At 61.9% G+C, this 18,833-nt stretch overlaps 1 protein-coding gene across 2 annotated transcripts; it reads left to right on the top strand.

The window, feature by feature from the left end:
• The first annotated feature begins 1,935 nt into the window (after window positions 1-1,935).
• On the top strand, window positions 1,936-18,766 carry MED16 (mediator complex subunit 16). 2 transcript variants are annotated; one of them, XM_081287364.1, is made up of 15 exons: window positions 1,936-2,023; window positions 3,023-3,186; window positions 3,744-3,851; window positions 4,011-4,180; window positions 5,744-6,175; window positions 6,808-6,913; window positions 8,536-8,691; window positions 9,791-10,002; window positions 10,512-10,718; window positions 12,035-12,245; window positions 13,823-13,956; window positions 14,772-14,964; window positions 15,330-15,546; window positions 17,083-17,166; window positions 17,409-18,756. In XM_081287364.1, exons 2-15 carry the CDS (start codon window positions 3,054-3,056, stop codon window positions 17,533-17,535), a joined length of 2,490 nt encoding a protein of 829 aa, XP_081143490.1. In that variant the 5' UTR covers window positions 1,936-2,023; window positions 3,023-3,053; the 3' UTR covers window positions 17,536-18,756. The 2 variants fall into 2 exon arrangements, with proteins under 2 accessions (XP_081143490.1, XP_081143491.1); XM_081287365.1 differs by lacking the exon at window positions 1,936-2,023 and adding an exon at window positions 2,674-2,744 and having other exon boundaries at window positions 17,409-18,766.
• The last annotated feature ends 67 nt before the right edge of the window (window positions 18,767-18,833 follow it).

Genomic DNA, 18,833 nt, shown 5'->3' with positions numbered 1-18,833 from the left:
TCCTCCCGGTGTGTCTTCACAGGGTCTCCCCTCTGCATGTCTGGGTCCGAACGTACATGTTTGGCATGGACACTGGCCACAGGAGTTAGGGCCCTCTCACCACTACGGTTTAACCTGTGCTTCTGTACGGACCCACTTCCATCAAGTCACACCCTGAGGTGGTGGGGCTAGGACTTCATATGCCTTTTGGGGGGACCCAATACAGCCTATTACAGCACTTAATTGTGCCTCAGTTTCCCTGTCTGAGAAACAGGTCAGTACCTGAAGTAGGTGAACTGGTCCCTGTAAGGTAGCTTGCTCCTTTATGGAAGACCTCTTGCTTCTTGTTTCTGATTATAATTTAGCATTTCCCCCCCCAACTTGTTTTATTCTTTCTTTTGGGTACCAGGGATTTAATGGAGGGGTGCTTGACCACTGCGCCGCATCGCCAGTCCTTTTTATTACTTTGAGACAGCATCTTGCTATGTTTCGGAGACTGGCCTGCACCTGGCCATCCTCCTACCTCAGCCTCCAGAAGAGGGGGCCCCAAACCCATCTCCATTTCTATTTTTTCCAGCTGTGTGGGAGGGAATTTCAGACCTGAGGCTCTTCACCCAAGCGCCTCCAACGCCCTGGCCCAGTCATGGGAGCTATCTGCAATATCTCTTAACCTCACTGGGGAACTGGACCCTGGTCCTGGGCAGCGTCTGATATCTGGACCACTGTTTTGAATGAGCTCAAATGTCTCCGACATTTCAGAAATTGAGGCAGAGTTGGCCCCGCGCGGCGTTAGGGCGGCAGGTGGCCCGTGCTGACGCACCGTGGAGGGACCCGGCTTCTTCAAGGGCTCTCCTCCCCAGGGCCCCCAGGGCACTCGCCCTTCTCCCCGGGCCACTCGCCCCTCTCCCTGGGCTCCTCCGGGCCGGGAAGCGCGCTGTCCTTCCTTTGATGAGCCCAGGTCGCGGGAGGAGCGTTTGGGATGTATGGCAGATGCTGGGGACCGCGGGAATCCTGCGGATGGTGCGGGTGGGCTGCGCGCCAGCGTGCGGGCCCGGGCTCCCGCCGAGTCGGTGGCCTGCGGGACGCTGCACTTTTCCCGGGGAGCTGCTCCCGCCGAGCTCTCCTGGCCCGGACGGAGGGAGGCAGCGGGTCTCGCCCAGGCTGGTCTGGGCCCTAGGTCGTCGCCGCTGGTCGCCGCTCGCCAGGGACGCCGGCCTTCTGCCCTGGCGGGGTGATCGACACCCCTGGTGTCCTGGAGAAGCTCCCGCGGGGCTCCGGGAGGGCAGGAAGCCCGCGCAGGTCGCACTGCGAACCCTCCAGTGAAAGGTCGGAACTCAGCCCCGGGCCAGCGCGGGCTGGAGCGCCGCCGTGGCCGCAGCTCGGGCGGTTCTTCGCTGCCCTCCAGGCTTGGCCTCACCCGGATGGTACTGCTGAGATGAGGCTTGAGGGTGCCAGAGCTTCACTTTAAACGGGTTCCCCACCGGGACAGAAAAGGAATGAATGGGAAGAGCTGAGACTACCTGTAAGGGAGCTGCGGGTTCCCTGCCCCTGAACACTAGGCACCAAAAATATGGAACGCTTCACGAATTTGCGTGTCATCCTTGCGCAGGGGCCATGCTAATCTTCTCTGTATCGTTCCAATTTTAGTATATGTGCTGCCGAAGCGAGCACGACTAGGCCTCTCTCCATTTCGGTATTTATAGGGCAGATATTCAAACACTTTACAGTGGAGGTGAATATTCCTAAAACAATTTTAAGAATTATTCAATCCTTTTAGTATATTACATCGAAATCAGCGCAACTAAATGAAATTATGGTCAAGATATGACAAAATATCTTTTTTTTAACTAAATATAATATTTTTCGGACTAAATTCAGCACAAGGCCTACTAGGAATTGCTTTATGCAAATAACCCGGAAGCGGGGCGGAGCCAGAGCCTTCGCCGTCCCAGAAGTCTCTGCGAAGCGCTCTTGGGTGCCTGGAGCTGGCGGCGGGCGGCCGCACGTAGCGTGAGGCGGGCGGAGCGGAAGCCGGTGGACGCAGGTAGCGGGGGGCCGGCGGGGCCTGGAGGTCGGGGGCGGGGCCTGCGGGGTCAGAGGGCGGGCTGGAGGTGAAGGGTGCTAGGTCCCCGAGCTGCGGGGGAACTCTGGGGCGGTGTCCACGATGCCACGGGGGCGGGGTCCTCGCATCTTGAGGGTGCGCCGGCCGTCTCCCGGGCCTGAAGTCAAATGGAGTTGGGGGCAGGGCTGCAAGACTGTTAAGGGTGTGTGGGTGCATCTCGGTGGAGCCGAGGGAGCGCTAGAGGAAAATGGGGTGGCGGTCATTCCGCTCTCCTGGGCTCCACCGCGGGTGCCAGGCACGGCAGAGCCTAGGAGCGCTGGCTCGGCAGCCCTGCCGCCCAGACCCCGGCTGCCCAGACCCCGGCTGCCCAGCCCCTCCCCCAGCTCGTGCGCCCCTGGGTCAGCCTTTACAGACACAGGGTCCACTCACTTCTCAGTGTCTACACCCCTGTCCTTGCTTACCTGGACCAGCCCAGTCACCCGACCTGTCCAGGGCTGCACCTTGGGCCTCCAAGTCTGCCCCTAGAAGGCCCCTGTGGGCATGTTGAAACCTACATAGGTCCCAGGCCTCCTGGCACCCACAAGGCCCAGGAGCAGCCCCCTGCTCTCCTGCTCTCATCCCTCAGGTGTGATCCAGCCCCAGGGCCTTTGCCCTGGCTACTCCTGCCAGCTGAACCCTCCTCCCTCTGGTGTGCCTCACTCAGGTACTGCTTCCCCAGGAGGCCTACCTTGCTGTTGAAACCTGAGTCCTAAGCCAGGTGCAGCTGCACACCTGTCACTACTGGGGAAGAAGCTGAGGCAGAAGGATCACTAGAGCCCAGGGGTTGGAGACTAGCCTGGGCAGCATAGAGATCCTGTCTGAATAAAACGGAGAATTACATTCCTCCGGTGCTCACGTTGAAGCCAAGTTCAGGGACCTGGCCATCTCAGTCCCAGAACCACTCAGTTGGAGCCCTTGGCAAGCCCGACCTCCTTTCTGCAGGAGCAGTGAGTGTACGTGCACAGTGGGCACGATGGACCTGGCCTACGTCTGTGAGTGGGAGAAGTGGCCCAAGAGCACCCACTGCCCATCAGTGCCCCTGGCCTGTGCCTGGTCCTGCCGCAACCTCATTGCCTTCACCACGGACCTCCGCAGCGATGACCAGGGTGTGCCCCTGCCCACCCACCTGCACACTGTCACCCTTGCTCCCAGCACATTGCCTCAGGCTCTCTGCTGACCAGACCTGGCAGAGAGCCCTTCCCCTGCCCTGCTATAGTCTGCACTTGGGGTCCAGAGGGTTATTGGTGCCACACCTGGTGCAGGAGCTGCCCCCCCCCCCCCATGAGTGTAAGGATGGAACTTGGGCTGGGATCACTGAAGGACACTTGTAGGACACTCAGCCCTGGTTCTGGGCTGAGTGTCCTGACATGGCTGTGGATAGCTTCTGAGGTGTGCGGTGACTTTCCCCCACTGTCTGTTGTTCTGGCCATGTGCTCTTGTGGGGGGAAGTCACAGAAGCACGGGTTCAGGGCATTGAAAAAGAGCCACCTAGTACTTTGGACGCGAGACACCCACTGTTAGCTCCTGTGGTCCTGTGTTTCCCGTCCAGTTCTCTGGGGTTCCCCATAGGGTCTCCACCCAGCCCCCAGGCCACAGGTCCCGGAAGCTGGCTGCTGGCTGGAAGAGGCCAAGTGAGACCTGCCCCTCATGCTCTCGCCCTCAGACCTGACCCGCACGATTCACATCCTGGACACAGAGCACCCCTGGGATGTGCACTCCGTCAGCTCCCAGCACCGTGAGGCCATCACCTGCCTGGAGTGGGACCAGTCAGGTGAGCACCAGGGAGGGGCCACTGCTGGCCCGGCCGGCCCCAGAGTATCTACCACTCTTCCCACAGGCCTTCTGTGCCCTCACTGTGGGCCCGGCTGCTCAGCTATGCCTTCTTGAACCCTTGTCGCTGTGGAGGGCTCCTGACGCCCTGTTCCCACAGGCTCCCGGCTCCTCTCCGCTGATGCCGACGGGCAGATCAAGTGCTGGAGCATGGCGGACCACTTGGCCAACAGCTGGGAGAGCTGCCTGGGCAGCATGGTGGAGGGGGACCCCATCGTGGCCCTGTCCTGGCTGCACAATGGTGTGAAGCTGGCGCTGCACGTGGAGAAGGTGGGTGTCCTGAGCAAATGAGCAGCATCAGCCCCTGTGCTCAAACCTGGTGTGTGCTGAGCCTGCAGCCCTGGTCCGCAGCAGGCTGCTTGTTAGCCAGTGGCCGCTGTCCTCAGTGAGCCACCCACTTCCCGGATGGCCGTGTCCTGAAAGCCCAGCCCACCCTTGACCTTTGATCAGTCACGTTCTGAATTCTGTACTCTGTGCTTTCGCCAGTCAGGAGTGGGGCCGCTGGGGCCCGGGACGTTCTCGTCATTGCTCGTTCCAGGCTTCTGTGCCAGTTGCCTCCTGGTTGGTGGAATCATCCTGGGGGCATGATGAGGAGGCTGGCCAGGGCCTGTGCCCTGCCGCTTCCTGAGTCTGTCCTGGCTGTGCCTGTGCAGCCTCCGCGAGACTTTCAAGACCTCTTTGACCTGTTTAGAAAAGTTTTGTTGAGACCCGATCCTCACAGTCTGTGACTCACCTGTGTAAAATGTAAAGTCCAGAGGTGTTTCATGTTTCCACAAAGGGCATCCATTCCCTCTGATTCCAGAACATTCTGCCTCCCACAAGGTCACCCTGCCCCCTCAAGCAGCCCCATCCCTCCCCAGCCCTGCACCCAGATCCACCTCTAAACTTTGCTGTCCTTGACTCTCCTGTCCCTGGGTCACTGTGACTTGTATGTCTGGGTCTCACTGAGTCTCACCAGGTCCTCAGGCCCAGCCACGCTGCAGCTGGGGCCATCCTCACATGGTCACCTGCCTTAGTGTGTCCTATAGGCAGATTGGCCACCTGACCTGGAGTCCCGCTGCACCCAGGGCCCACGGTTCCCAGAGCACACCGCCCGAGCCAGAAGGTGGATATCCTCCCAGTACAGGTGGTATGCCCGGGGCTGTGGACCACACATGGACTGGTTGTACCCGGTTACCTGGGAACTCTCTTTCTTTCTTTTTTTTATTTGCAGTACTAGGAATTGAACCCAGGGCCTTACACATCACAGGCAAGCAGTCTACCACTGAGCCGCATCCCCAGCCCTTTTTGGAAAATTCTTATTTTATTTTGAGACAGGGTCTTGCTAAGTTGCCCAGCCTGGCCTTGGACTTGGGATCCTCCTGCTCCGCCTCCTGAGTGGCTGGGGTAGCAGGAGGTGCCACTGTGCTGGGCTCCCTACCTGCCTCTCTAGATGAAGCTTTGCTGGCACATAGCCACTCCTGTTTGTGGACAGTGTCTCTGTCTGTGGCTTTTTCTGCCCTACACAGGCAGAAACAGCCCGGGGGCTGCAGCAGGGACTGTCTGGCCTTTTACAGAGAAAAGTCATGACGCTGTGTGTACATTCACCTGTTTCCTCCCCACAGCGGTTCTCCAAAGACTTGTTCTGCTTCTGTCAGCAGCAGAGGACACTGAGGCTCAGAGAGGCCCATATCATGCAGTGTTCCCGTGGCTCGGCAGCAGCGGGCTCAGGCCCGGGGACTCTGGCCACCTTCCAGTGTGCTGGTGTTTCTGTGGGTGCAGTGACCAGAGGGGCTTGTTGGGTCAGGAAAGGCAGACCTCAGGCTGAGCAGGCCTTTCGCCTCTCCCTTACAGTCAGGTGCCTCTAGCTTCGGTGAGAAGTTCTCCCGCGTCAAGTTCTCGCCGTCACTCACGCTGTTTGGCGGCAAGCCCATGGAGGGCTGGATCGCAGTGACCGTCAGCGGCTTGGTCACAGTGTCCCTGCTCAAACCCAGCGGGCAGGTGTTGACGTCCACCGAGAGCCTGTGCCGGCTGCGTGGCCGCGTGGCCCTGGCTGACATCGCCTTCACGGGTGGTGGCAACATTGTGGTAGCCACCGCGGATGGCAGCAGTGCCTCGCCCGTGCAGTTCTACAAGGTGTGCGTGAGCGTCGTCAGCGAGAAGTGCCGCATTGACACAGAGATCCTGCCCTCGCTCTTCATGCGCTGCACCACAGACCTCAGTCGCAAGGACAAGTTCCCCGCCATCACCCACCTCAAGTTCCTGGCCCGGGACATGTCCGAGCAGGTGAGGAGCCGCCACCGTGCTCACTGGCATAAGCAGCATGGATCTTTCCCTCGGGTTGAGTCCGGAGCCGACTGGGGCCTTCCTGCCCAGATCTCGGTGCAGCAGACCGGGTCTCCCAAGGAGAGTCCTTGTCCCCCTCCTCCAGGTCTTGTGGCCCCAGGAAGAGTCCTCATCCCCCTCTTTCAGCTGCTGAGGCCCAGGGAAGGACAGTCCTGGTCCCCTTCTCCAGCCCCAGCCCCCCCCAGCCCCAGAGCCAGCAGCACCGTGTCTTCCAGGCTCCCTGATTCTGACCCTCCTGCCTCCTCTCAGGAGGTCCCTGTGGTGACCCTGGGTGACCCCAGCTCAGGGCCTCCCATGTTGCCACCTCAGAGCCCCTCTGCCCCAGGAAGTAACATAGCACAGGCCCCAGGGACGAGGACTGCGTGTCTTTGATCCCCCAGGTCACCTGAATTCCCTGTGGGCCCCAAAAGTCTGGAAGCCCCTGTGTGGTTCCCTGTGCCCTCCTCAGGGAGGTCCTGTGCTGTGCGACCTCACTCCAGGGTGTGGGCCCAGTTCACAGGCCTGTGAGGTGCCGGGGCGGGGAGGGACACTCGGAAGGCCCTGTCCCCATGCCTGACCCAGCTACACCCCAGGTGCTCCTGTGTGCGTCCAGCCCGACGAGCAGCCTCGTGGAGTGCTGGTCCTTGCGCAAGGAGGGGCTCCCCGTGAACAACATCTTTCAGCAGATCTCTCCCGCTGGTGAGTCTTCTCGGGCCCTGGGCAAGTCTGGCCTTGGCCTTTCCCAGCCCTCAACTCTGTCCTCTCACACCACCTCGAGGCAGGGGCCTTCATCCTGGTCTCTGGGGAAGGAAACAGGCTAAGAGGCAGAGCTGTCCACCCGTTCCTGCAGAGGCAGCGGGCACCTGGTCTCAGGACACGGAGTGCAGAGGTCCTGGGGGGATGTGGGGGTGGGCAGGAACAGGCACAGGGCAGATGAGCAGCATACATGGGCCTGTAGCCACAGGAGACTATCTATATTCTGAACGTCATGGAATCTTCCAGAGACCCTGGTGTGCCGAGGCTTGGGCTTGCTGTTTGTCCAGGACACACGACCCAGCCTCCTGCTGCCTGGGCCCTCCCCGGGGAGCCCTCCCAGCACAGCTCTGGGGAGCCACGGATGTCCATACCACCCACCCAGCCAGCCCTAGGTTCCAGGCTCACCTGCCTGGAGGGAGATGCGTTCCCGTTGGCCTTAGTGGACCCTAGAGTGGTCAGCCTTGAGTGTGCTGAGCAGAAGCTGCTAATGAGACCATCCTGGCTCCTGCCAGTCTGGGAGGTGGTCAGGTGACTCCTTGCTGTGGCCGGGTGTCTGAGGGCGCAGGCAGCCTGGGCACTTGGGCAGTGGCTGACACCACGTCGCCTGGCGGGCAGGGCTACCAGGGCCATGCTGGGCCTCTGGCAGACTCAGCTGGCCCCGCCCCTCTCCTGCCCCTTGTCCTCCAAGCAGCCTTGTGGGGCACTTGCAGCCAGGCCAGGCAGACCTGCGGCCCTGTGCCCAAGGCACCTCCCCACAGCGGGCCTGCCTGCTGTCCTTGTCCCTCTGTCCTGCGGCCCTGAGGTCCCACTCTTCCCTCATCACTTGCTGCAGTCTAGCCCATGGCCCAGGCTGTCCTGGCTCAGGGCAGACCAGAATGGGGGCTGGGGGAACAGGTGGCTCAGCCCCTTCCAGCTGTGCCCGGTGGTTTAGACTGGGGACCATGGCTAGCAGCTGGGGAGCAGGCAGGTCTTCCAGCACGAGGTGACATTCCACAGGGTGGACGGCCACCGGGAGACTGACCTCTGGCAGTCTTGGCCACTCTGGGCCTAGCCACTCCCTGGATACAGTGCTGGCCTGAACTCCCTGCCAGCCTGGGGCGGTTCAGAGGTTAGGGCCAGACACACCATGCAGCCCAGTGAGCTGGGGGTCCTGGATGCAGGAGGACTGGGTCCCTTGTGTAGCCTTTGTGGTCTCCTGTTCCCTCCCCGAGTCTGTGACCAGTGGCTGTCCTGGGCTCCTGACTTCTCCAAGCCCCAGGCCTCCAGTCCCTGGGGCATTGCCCTGGAGGGTGGTGGGCTCCGTGGCGTGTTCTGGTCCCACAGCGTCGAGGAGCAAAAGACCCAGCTTGGCTGGTCTGTGCCCGGCTCTGGGGTGGTGGTCAGCTTCTCTGCTGGGTCAGTCCCCTCTGGGGACAGGTGCGTGTCCCCACCACCAGCTGTGTGTTCCTTGTGTGAGTCCCAGAAGTGCATCCTGTCTGGGCAGAACCCAGGCCTCGGACCTGCTTGGACATGCTTCCTCGGGTCTCAACTTTCCTCCTCCACTTTCCCACCCCCAAATGCTCCAGTTGGTGACAAACAGCCCATGATCCTCAAGTGGCGGATCCTGTCAGCCACCAATGACCTGGACCGTGTGTCGGCTGTGGCACTGCCCAAGCTGCCCATCTCTCTCACCAACACTGACCTCAAGGTGGCCAGCGACACCCAGTTCTACCCCGGCCTTGGTATGCTGAGCTTGGGAGGGTCTGGGGGAGCCTGGCCTCCTGGCTCTGCTCCCTGGGGAGGCCAGCCCACGGCAGGGTGGCAGGGTCTGAGCGCTCAGTGGCTGGAGGCTCTGGCTGAGCCTGCACTGCTAGTGTGTGGGACATCTGACGTTGAGGATCAGCCCGTGACGGGGGCGGGGGGCAGGGAAGTCCCAGGCCAGACCAGCCACACTAGCAAGGCTGCTTGTGGTTGTGGGTACACACCTGTGGGCCTGCCCCCAAGCAGTTGGGCTCACTGTCCAGCACAAGCCCGCGTGCTCAGCTCTGAGGTGAAGACCTGCCCACCAGCTCCTTCTGTTTTCCAATTGGCTGGGAAGAAGAGCACTTACCACAGTTTGCACTGGTTGCTGGACATGGTGGCCGCGCCAGTTGTTCCGGAATGCGGGAGGTGGAGCAGGAGCATGGCAAGTTCAAGGCCAGCCTGTGCAATTTTGCCAGATCCTGTTCTAAAACAAATACCAAAATGGTGTGGTAGAATCAGTTCAATCCCCAGTTCCAAAGATAGTAACAATGATAATTTCTGCATCAGTCTCACGGCCTTTTATTTAGAGCTGAAAGTACAGACAGAATCTTTGTTTTCCATCCATGCCACCTCCAGAGACCCTATTGTCAGCTCTTATCTATAAGCCTATGGGTGTGGAACTGCCTGCCCTCCCGATGGGCAGGGCCAGGACTGGCTGTGGGCAAACCTCTGGTTTCCCTAAGACAGCTGCAGGTGACGGGCACGGAGGGCCCCAGCTTGCCTCCACCATGGATGGCTCCCTCCAGGGCTCCAGGGACCTCCACGAGGCTCTGTGTCTGGTTCCTGCAGGTCCAGGAGCTCCCAAGTCCCATCTAGTGGAGGCTTCCTGCCTCGTCCCTGGAAGGCGCTGGCAGCCACGCCAGCCCAGGTGCTACCTGGCGCAGGGCCTTGGGGCTCGAGCCCGAAGCCTGACTCTTGGGATTTAGTAGCAAGAGATGGGGAGAGCAGCTGCCAGGGGTAGGCTGGATACCAGCAGCAGCTCTCAGCCCAGATCCTGGCTCCTTGCCCTTGTGTACCTGATGCCACCTGTGTCCCCAGGGCTGGCCTTGGCCTTCCACGACGGCAGCGTCCACATAGTGCACCGCCTCTCGCTGCAGACCATGGTGGTCTTCTATAGCTCCGCGACCCCGCGCTCTGTGGACGAGCCGGCCCTCAAGCGCCCTCGCACCACAGGCCCTGCAGTGCACTTCAAGGCCATGCAGCTGTCCTGGACTTCGCTGGCCCTCGTGGGCATCGACAACCATGGGAAGGTAAGGGCCCTCGGGACGCCTGCAGAGCTGGGGACGTGATGACTAGAGCACCAGGGCTCCTGCCCTCCGCAGGAGGGACACGGGAGGGTCCCCTTGCTGTTCTCCTGACCATTGCTGGCAAGTCCTTCAGCCTGCAGCCTGCGCTGCCCCATCATCAGGTGACCTGGAAAAGGCCCCAGCCTAGTATGGGCACGTAGTGGGCACCCAGGGAGCAGAAGCGGTCAGACTGCCTGTACCGAGGCCTCAGGGTCCAGTGGTGCCCCCCAAGCCTGGCAGGCATCGGGCCCCCACCCACGACGAGTGTGTGCTCAGCTCAGAGAGGTCTGGGAGCCTCCTGGACATCCAGCTGCGCCCCAGGCTTCAGCAGCCTCGAGGGAGCGCCTGGCTGAGGCCAGCCTGTGGGGCCTGGAGTGTGGGGTGGCCAGGGTGAGCCACACCCCCGCCGCCTGCAGCCCAGCCTGGAAGGCGCAGGCCGACCCTCCCTGTCCCCTCCTGTCCCCTCCTGGCAGCTAAGCATGCTGCGCATCTCGCCCTCCATGGGCCACGCACTGGAGGTGTCCCTGGCCCTGCGGCACCTGCTGTTCCTGCTCGAGTACTGCATGGTGACGGGCTACGACTGGTGGGACATCCTGCTGCACGTGCAGCCCGGCATGGTGCAGAGCCTGGTGGAGAAGCTGCACGAGGAGTACACACGCCAGAGCGCAGCCCTGCAGCAGGTGGGCTCCCTGAGGCTCGAGGGGGGGCCTCGCCTGGGGCCGGTCATCTGGGGGGCCTCGCCTGGGGCCGGTCATCTGGGGGGCCTCGCCTGGGGCCGGTCATCTGGGGGGCCTCGCCTGGGGCAGGTCATCTGGGGGGCCTCGCCTGGGGCCGGTCATCTGGGGGGCCTCGCCTGGGGCAGGTCATCTGGGGGGCCTCGCCTGGGGCAGGTCATCTGGGGGGCCTCGCCTGGGGCCGGTCATCTGGGGGGCCTCGCCTGGGGCAGTCGAGGTGGGGGCCTCACCTGGGGCAGTGAGGCTGCGTCTGCAGTTCAAGGCAGGTGAGGTGCTATAGATAGGGTACTGTGGGGCCCTACACCTGGGAAAAGCTCTCTGGCCCTCCTCCTTAGTTTGGGGGCTTTTTTGGTGTGGGGTCTGGTGGTCAGATCCAGGGCCTTGGCTCTGCCTGAGCTATACCCCGGTCCTTCACAAGTTTCTTGTGAAAGTGAAACACTGCAAGTAGGTCGTGAGCCTTCTTGGACCTCCCTCCTGACCCTGCTCACAGCCGGGTCTCCGGACCTCCCCCAGAACTCACCAGGTCCCAGGTGGGCCATTGGCCACCTCAGACATGGCAACAGTAGGAGCGGGGAAGCTGGGAGCAGGAGGCTGTGGTCTCACCAGAGCCCAGGGGGGCAGTGGGGCAGGTCAGTCCTGTTGTGCAGGAGGCCCTGGGTTTCATCCCCAGCACCAAGAAAAACATCCTGGTCTTCTTTAGCCCAGTAGTAACCAGAGAAGGTCAGCAGGGTCCCACTCGCAGCAGGATCTGGTGGGAAGCGGGTCAGGTTGTCTTGGAGGCTGGGGCCGGAGGGCATCTGGCTGGTCCACACAGCCCTGGGTTCCATCCCAGCACCAAAACAGAGTGGAGGAAGCGGGGATGGAACCCAGACGTCAGGTGGCACTGGAGACTGGCCAGCAGCTGACCGCTCACTCGCCAGTGTGCCAAGCACTTGGGTACTTTGACTCTGCTCCCCCTCGGGGGTCTCTTCCTTGCCACTGAGTCTCCTGTCGAGCAGTGAACCTGGCTTCGCCCACTTGTTGCTAGAACCATGCCCTGTCATAACCATCACTGAGTGTCCACTGGGGACAGAACTGTCCCAGGCCGACCCTGTGAGGCAGGTCCTCCTACTGTTCAGTTGGCCTTGAGGGGAGTGAGGCCCAGAAAGGCTAGTGGGCAAGCCGAGGTGCTACAGCCTGCCAACTGGCTCGCTCTGGGGTGTGTGCACCCCAGGCCCAGGTGGGATCCTCAGCCCACCTGCCCTCCTGCACACGTTCCCCAGGTGCTCTCCACCCGGATCCTGGCCATGAAGGCCTCACTCTGCAGGCTCTCGCCGTGTACGGTGACACGCGTGTGCGACTACCACACAAAGCTTTTTCTGATGGCTGTCAGCTCCACGCTCAAGTCTCTGCTGTGTCCACATTTCCTCAACACCCCTGATAAGAGCCCTGGCGACCGGCTAACCGAGATCTGTGCCAAGATCACTGACGTCGGTGGGTGAGACTCTGGGACAGGGCCTGTGGCCTGTTTTGTTTCTCATTGGTAACATTATTCAGGTTCTTGGTGGAAAGTTTAGACAAAGCCCAGTGATAGGTACTTGCAAAAGAACAGCAAATGTGCTTGTGTGTGTGTGTTGCTGGGGATGGAACCCAGGAGGGCTCACCACTGAGCTTCATCCCAGCCATTTTTATTTTTATTTTTGAGACAGTCTTGCTAAGTTGATGAAGCTAGTCTTGAACTTGAGATCCTCCAGCCTCAGCCTCTTGAGTTGCTGGGATGACAGGTCTGTGCCATGCACCCAGCTAACATTTCCCTTCCAGAACTCCAGGCTTCCCAGGCCAGGGCTGGGGCTCAGTGGGGCTCAGCAGTAGATCCTGGTGTGCACAGGGCCTTGGATTCCACACCCAGGACTGCCCCAGACAATCAGGTTTCTGACTTACTGCTGAGTAAACAGTGTGTGTGACCATGGGCCCTCAGAGGAAATCAGAACTACCTAGAAGACAAGTTCCCCATCACCCCGTGGCACGTCAGGGACACCACCCAGCAGGGAAGGGGCTGCTGTTGTAATGTGGTGGCACAGAGGTATGACCAACTGCCCCAGCAGCCTCTGTCTCCCAGGCCTCCCTAGGGGATGGGGGCACTGTCTCCTGCCCGCCATCTTTCCACATGGCGATACCCAGGCCTGGCCTCTGCAGTCAGGCCTTTTTCTGTGAGTGGCAACCCCAGGAACCCCATGCACACACCAGCCCCCAGGTGCCAGTGCATCACACAAGCTCACACTACAGATATGGTAGGAAGTGGAAAAGAGGCTTTTCCTCCTGGTATTATCAGTGTTATTGATACCAGGGACTGAACCCAGGGGTGCTTAGCCGCTGAGCCGCATCCCAGCCCTTTCTGTTTTATATTTCAAGACAGTCTTGCTCAATTGTTGAGGCTGACCTTGAACTTGTTATCCTCCTGCTCAGCCTCCTGAGTCACTGGGATAACGGGTGTGGCCACCATGCCTGGCTCCTGGTGTCATTTTACAGTACCTTGTGGTGACTGTTCAGTGATCCCTCTGCAGGGGCACAGTAGGTTAGCCAGCAACCCCTGCTGCTTCATGCAGAGTGGCTGTGATTGCCCTGGTCTGCTCATGGCCAGTCCTTCCTGACAGAGGGAGTCATGTCACCCTAGGACCCCCTGAGAAACACCTGTGGGGTGTAAATAGGTACTAGGCCACCACTGACCAGGTGGGCGCCCCCCTTGCTGGTGGCCCTTACTGTGAGCCCAGATGGTGTTCCCCACAGGGCCAGGTCTGCATTTGCAATGTCCCAAGTATGTGGAGGCTGGAGGCCAAGAGCAGCTGAGAGGCGGCCCAAGTGGGCAGGCAGCTGGTGCTGGCCCCTCTCCAGCCCGCCTCCTTGAAGCCCCTGCTGTGCTGCATTGCATGTCCATGTTGGCATGGGCTCCTACCCGGGCCAGAGCAGTGGGTGCTCAGTCTGTGCAGGGTGCAGGGCCTGAATGGTAGCAGGCAAAGCGTGCACTCAGGAGGACCTGGCCACCCTGACTGCTCTGACCTTGTTCTTTTTAGACATCGACAAGGTTATGATCAACCTCAAGACTGAGGAGTTTGTCCTAGACATGAACACGCTGCAGGCGCTGCAGCAGCTTCTGCAGTGGGTCGGCGACTTTGTGCTTTATCTCCTGGCTAGCCTGCCCAACCAGGTATGTCGAGCCCCACCTCCAGGTCACCTCTTCCACTCCCCACCTTCCCTCCCCCAAGCCCCGCCTCCTCCGCAGCCACGCCTCTGCCTCCCCTCCCCAGCCACGCCTCTGCCTCCCCTCCCCCAAGCCCCGCCTCCTCCGCAGCCACGCCTCTGCCTCCCCTCCCCAAGCCCCGCCTCCTCCGCAGCCACGCCTCTGCCTCCCCTCCCCAAGCCCCGCCTCCTCCGCAGCCACGCCTCTGCCTCCCCTCCCCAGCCACGCCTCTGCCTCCCCTCCCCCAAGCCCCGCCTCCTCCCCAGCCACGCCTCTGCCTCCCCTCCTCCAAGCCGCAGCTCCAACGCAACTTTTCCAACTCTTCTTCCCTTTGCTCCTCCCTAGTCTCCTCATCCTCCAGCACCCTAATCCCAACTAACTCCTGGTGTCCTTTGGGCTTCAACATCAGTCCAAGCCCCAGCTAGTCGCATGCAGCTGCTGCCCTGTGGATTTGGGGGCTCTGCCCTCACTGCAGGGGAGCACAGTGGGAGGCCTCCCTGCCCTGGGGTGCTGTAACCGCCTACAGGTTGAGGAGCCCACCTTCCCCTCCCCAGCAAGGCATCAGGCTCCCCAGGAACCCCAAAGCTGGCTCCTCTGTGGGGTCTGCCTCCTCAGGGCTCCTGCTCAGCACAGTGGGCACCGGGGCTGGTTGCTCTCGGGTGGGTGCCCAGCAGCCTCACCTGCTCGTCTCTACAGCCTCGCTGCTCAGGGGCCTCAGGGGCCCCACTGCCTACTGGGGATGCACAGGTCTGGTGGTCACACCCAGTACCTCTGTCCGGCAGGGCTCCCCACTGCGGCCAGGCCACAGCTTCCTGCGGGATGGCACCTCACTGGGCATGCTGCGGGAGCTGATGGTGGTCATTCGCATCTGGGGCCTGCTGAAGCCCAGCTGCCTGCCCGTGTACACAGCCACCTCGGACACCCAGGACAGCATGTCCCTGCTCTTTCGCCTGCTCACCAAGCTCTGGATCTGTTGTGAGGCACCCCCAACTACTAGTCCTGTCTCTACCAAAGTCCAATCCCTAGTTGAGATGCTCCGCCAGGGTATAAGCTCCTGTAGGCAGAAAGGCGCCTTGAGTCCCTCGGGTAGCCAGCCCAGTCCTGCCAGGTCCAGTTGGGCTGGGCAGCCCTTGGCACCAGCCATCAGGCGGCTGTACTGGTTCTGCTCCCAGTGCCTGGGAGGGGCACTGGTGCTTGCAGAAGAGTTCTTTGGAGGGTACTTGGCAGTCCCTGCCCCACAAAGGCTAGTGAGGCCAGGGGCACGAAGGAGCTTTCCAGGTCACCCTGCATGTCCCTTGGGCCTTGTGGGCCAACCGGCCACTGAGACCACTTCCCCACAGGCCGAGACGAGGGCCCATCTAGCGAGCCAGATGAGGCACTAGTGGACGAGTGCTGCCTGCTGCCCAGCCAGCTGCTGGTCCCCAGCCTGGACTGGCTGCCCGTCAGCGATGGTCTGGTCAGCCGCCTGCAGCCCAAGCAACCCCTGCGCCTGTACTTCGGCAGGGCACCCACGCTGCCAGGCAGTGCCACCACTTTGCAGCTAGACAGCCTCGCCAGGTGAGTGGCAGCCCTGCCCGCCACTTCCAGGGGGCCTCCCCAGCCCGGTCACACCCTTGCACCCTTCTTGGGCTGGCGATCTCGCTGTGTGCAGGATGCCACCCTGGCTGTCCTCTGGCGTGTGTGGGGTCCAACCTGGTGCTGAGCCAGCCCTGTCCTGGACAGTGGCACCCAGGGGGCCTCCTGACTCCATGAGTAGGTGAGAGGACCAAGCCTCTGAAGTCACTGGGTGGGGACCCAGACCACTCAGAGGCCCCACCCAAGTCCTGGTCACCGCGGAAGCTGTGAGGCTCCCTGAGCAATAGTGCTGGGGACTGAGCAGCATGGGGGTGGACAGGGCGGCTCCTGCTGCCCCGCTGGCCAGGCAGGACAAGGTATGTCCTAGGACTGGACAGGAAGCAGCGCAGGTTGACGTGTTGTCGGTGATGTCAGTGTCTTGGAGATGGAGCCCTACTTTTCTCTTTAATAGACATAAAATTGGAGGTTTTTTTCCAGCATAAAAAATATGTAGATATAGAAACAAAGCCCAGGGCATGACAGGGAGGCGATGCTGTGGCCACCAGGGAAGCTGCCAGGCTTGGCCAGCCCTCTTGGTGGTCCTCTGGTGCTGGGGGGGGGGGGGGGGGGGGGTCTGGAGCCTGGCTTTGGGTTTCAGGGAAAGGGTGGGGCTGGGAGAAAGGGGCGGGGCAATGCTGGGGCAGGCGGAGCTGTGCGGGGCAGGCTGCCACAGGGTCCCTTCTGGAGCTCTGTTCTAGAGAATGTAACCCAGCTCCGCAGAAGCCACTTGAAGGGCCGTCCCAGCCCCTCAGGCAGTGCTGCTCCCAGGCTCCTGTGGCCTGCGGGGTGCTGGCCTTTGTGGCCTGCGTGCCTGGGCAGATGTGTGCACTGCCCCCCCTTGCCTATCTTGCCCTCTGTGGGTACCACCAGTGCCCTGCCCAAGCTTCAGACCCCTCTCAGCCGGGTCCTTGTCAGCATGCACCTGACTCCCTTGCCCAGCGGCTCCCGGTGTCCTTCCCAGCCCAGACTCCAAGGGTACCAGGCCAAGGCCTGTCACATGGCGGATGCCTCTTAAGGGCCCGAGACTCTGGCCCTCCTGCCTCAGTCTCCCCAGATGCAGGGTGACAGGCTCCTGCGATGTCACCTGGGAGACTGAGGCAGGAGGGTCACAAGTTCAGGCCTGGTTCAATCCCCAGCACTGAAGGAGGGGAAAGGAGGGGGACAGCAAGGGCCACAGCCTCTGGGTGGTGGCAGTCACCATTTCTGTGCCCGTGTACTAGTGTCCTTGTTCTCAGGGAGGTCATTGTGCTCCACCTGTGTGCATGCCATCCCATGCCACCAAGTGCAGGGCCACCCACTTGGGAAGGCCACGGGTGCTGGCCTGTTTCCTGTGCTCAGGGCACTTGGCCGCTGGCAGAAGCTGGTGTCCCAGGGTTGATACCTGATGGTGGGAGGAGACCCACTGTCCACCTGTGGACTCACCCTCCTGCCCAGTCTGGCCCTGTGCCCCGGCCCTCATGCCTCCCCTCCCGTCCCCAGAGCACCGGGCCAGCCTAAGATGGACCATCTACGGCGGCTGCACCTGGGCGCCTACCCCACAGAGGAGTGCAAGGCCTGCACCAGGTGAGACCAGGCCTGCATCCTGGCTTCCCTCTTGGGGGCTGCGTCCCAGCCAGCGGCCTCTGGAGGGCCTGCCTGGCCGCAGGGTGGCGAGCACAGCCTTCAGCATGACATATCACCAAGTGACCAGAGAGTAGGTCTAAGTGCTCTGGGACCCTTGGGTCACCCGTGGGCACGGGCCAGGCCTGGGGCTGCTGGGAAGGCCACCGACAGGCACCCTGCAGCCGGCCTGTGCTTGCCCCCAGGTGCGGCTGCGTCACAATGCTCAGGTCCCCCAACAAGACCACGGCGGTCAAGCAGTGGGAGCAGCGCTGGATCAAGAACTGCCTGTGTGGGGGGCTCTGGTGGCGGACACCCCCCAGCTGCCCCTGAGCGGTGCTGCCCAGTGGGCTGGGTAGAGACTGGGTGGACTCCATGGTGCTGGCCCCACAGGGCCCTAGAGCCGGACACCCTTCCTTCCCTGCCTGTCTTGGGGGCTGTTGGAGGCACGAGGACCCTCACCCCTGTCAGCGGGCCTCTCGGCATCAGGCCTTGGCTTCTGGGACCGCCCACCCCGCACCTCCCCAGCCAGCACCCCGAGTGCCTGGTCCCTGCCCCAGGACTAGTGGGCTACAGGCCCTGTCCTGGGGACTTGCTGGCCACCAGCCAGTTGCTGTAGGCCACATGCTGCCTCCGTTTCCCTCCTGTTCCTCAAAGGCAGGGGTTGGGACAGGGCTGAGCTGGGCCTTCTGTCCCCGGGCCCGGTTGTTACTGTGGGCCCCTGCACCGCACTGGGGCATCTCGCTTGCTCTGTCCTGAGGTCAGCCAGCATTTAGGACGCCCACCAGGCCCTGGTGTCTGTGTGGGCCAGAAGGGGCAGAGGGTGGAGGGAAGGCCTGGAGCCTCCATCCCTCTGTGTCCTTGCCCTGGGCTCTGCCCTCCTGTCCCCAGCCCCTCCCCCGCACTGGTGCTGCTAGCCCAAGGCCCTGGTTCCCAGTGCTCTGCCTCATGCCCCAGGGGGTCTGCCTTCTGGCAAGGAACATTTCTGTCCATTCTGTGCTCTGGGCCAGCTGCCCCCAGGTGGGCAGGCCCTGCAGACATGCTGCCTGCTGAGTGATAATTGGTTTGCTTGTTTTCTTTCTGGAAGGCTCCAGGAGGGCAGCCGCTAACTCAGCATGGCTGTCTGCACTTGGTCCTGGCCTGCCCCTCGCCTGGCGGGGGTTCCTGAGCCTGGTGCTAGGCAACCTGTGGCTGCAGGACCGGCACCGGGCGGGAATGGGCAGCAGACCCCATCCCCACCTGCCTCCACCAGAGTGAGGCAACAGCCTCCTGGGACAAGGTGCGGCCTGGGATGGGCGACAGAGCCCACAAGATGACTTGCATCTGGGTGACCTTCCACAGGGCCTCCACCTGGCCCCTCCCTCCAGCAGGCATCCTCCCTGGCCTGATACCAGGTCCCCTGCAGAGGCCTGGGTGCAGTGGGTGGGGCTGGCATGGGCCACCCCCTCTCTCCTGGCTCCTCCCCTGCCCACAGTCAGGAGCCCTAAGTCCAAGAGAGTTGATGTCCCTGGATGAACAGCTGCCATTTCATGTTGCTGTGTCAAGCCTGTCTGTCCTGGGCACCTGGCCCAGTATCGGCCAGGAGGTGGGGTGGGAGAGCACTGTGGGGCCTGACCCCTCGGCTCTTTCTG

The sequence above is a fragment of the Spermophilus citellus genome (assembly GCF_964194105.1).
Source record: "Spermophilus citellus genome assembly, chromosome: 3".
In the NCBI taxonomy this organism is placed as follows: domain Eukaryota; kingdom Metazoa; phylum Chordata; class Mammalia; order Rodentia; family Sciuridae; genus Spermophilus; species Spermophilus citellus.
This window is presented reverse-complemented; position numbering and strand designations above follow the sequence as displayed.

Coding starts and splice junctions, on each gene's coding strand:
- MED16 (XM_081287365.1), top strand. CDS start 3,054: ATGGACCTGGCCTACGTCTGTGAGTGGGAGAAGTGGCCCAAGAGCACC. Junction 8,692..9,790: donor CCAGTTCTACCCCGGCCTTG/GTATGCTGAGCT, acceptor CTGTGTCCCCAG/GGCTGGCCTTGGCCTTCCAC. Junction 10,719..12,034: donor AGAGCGCAGCCCTGCAGCAG/GTGGGCTCCCTG, acceptor CACGTTCCCCAG/GTGCTCTCCACCCGGATCCT.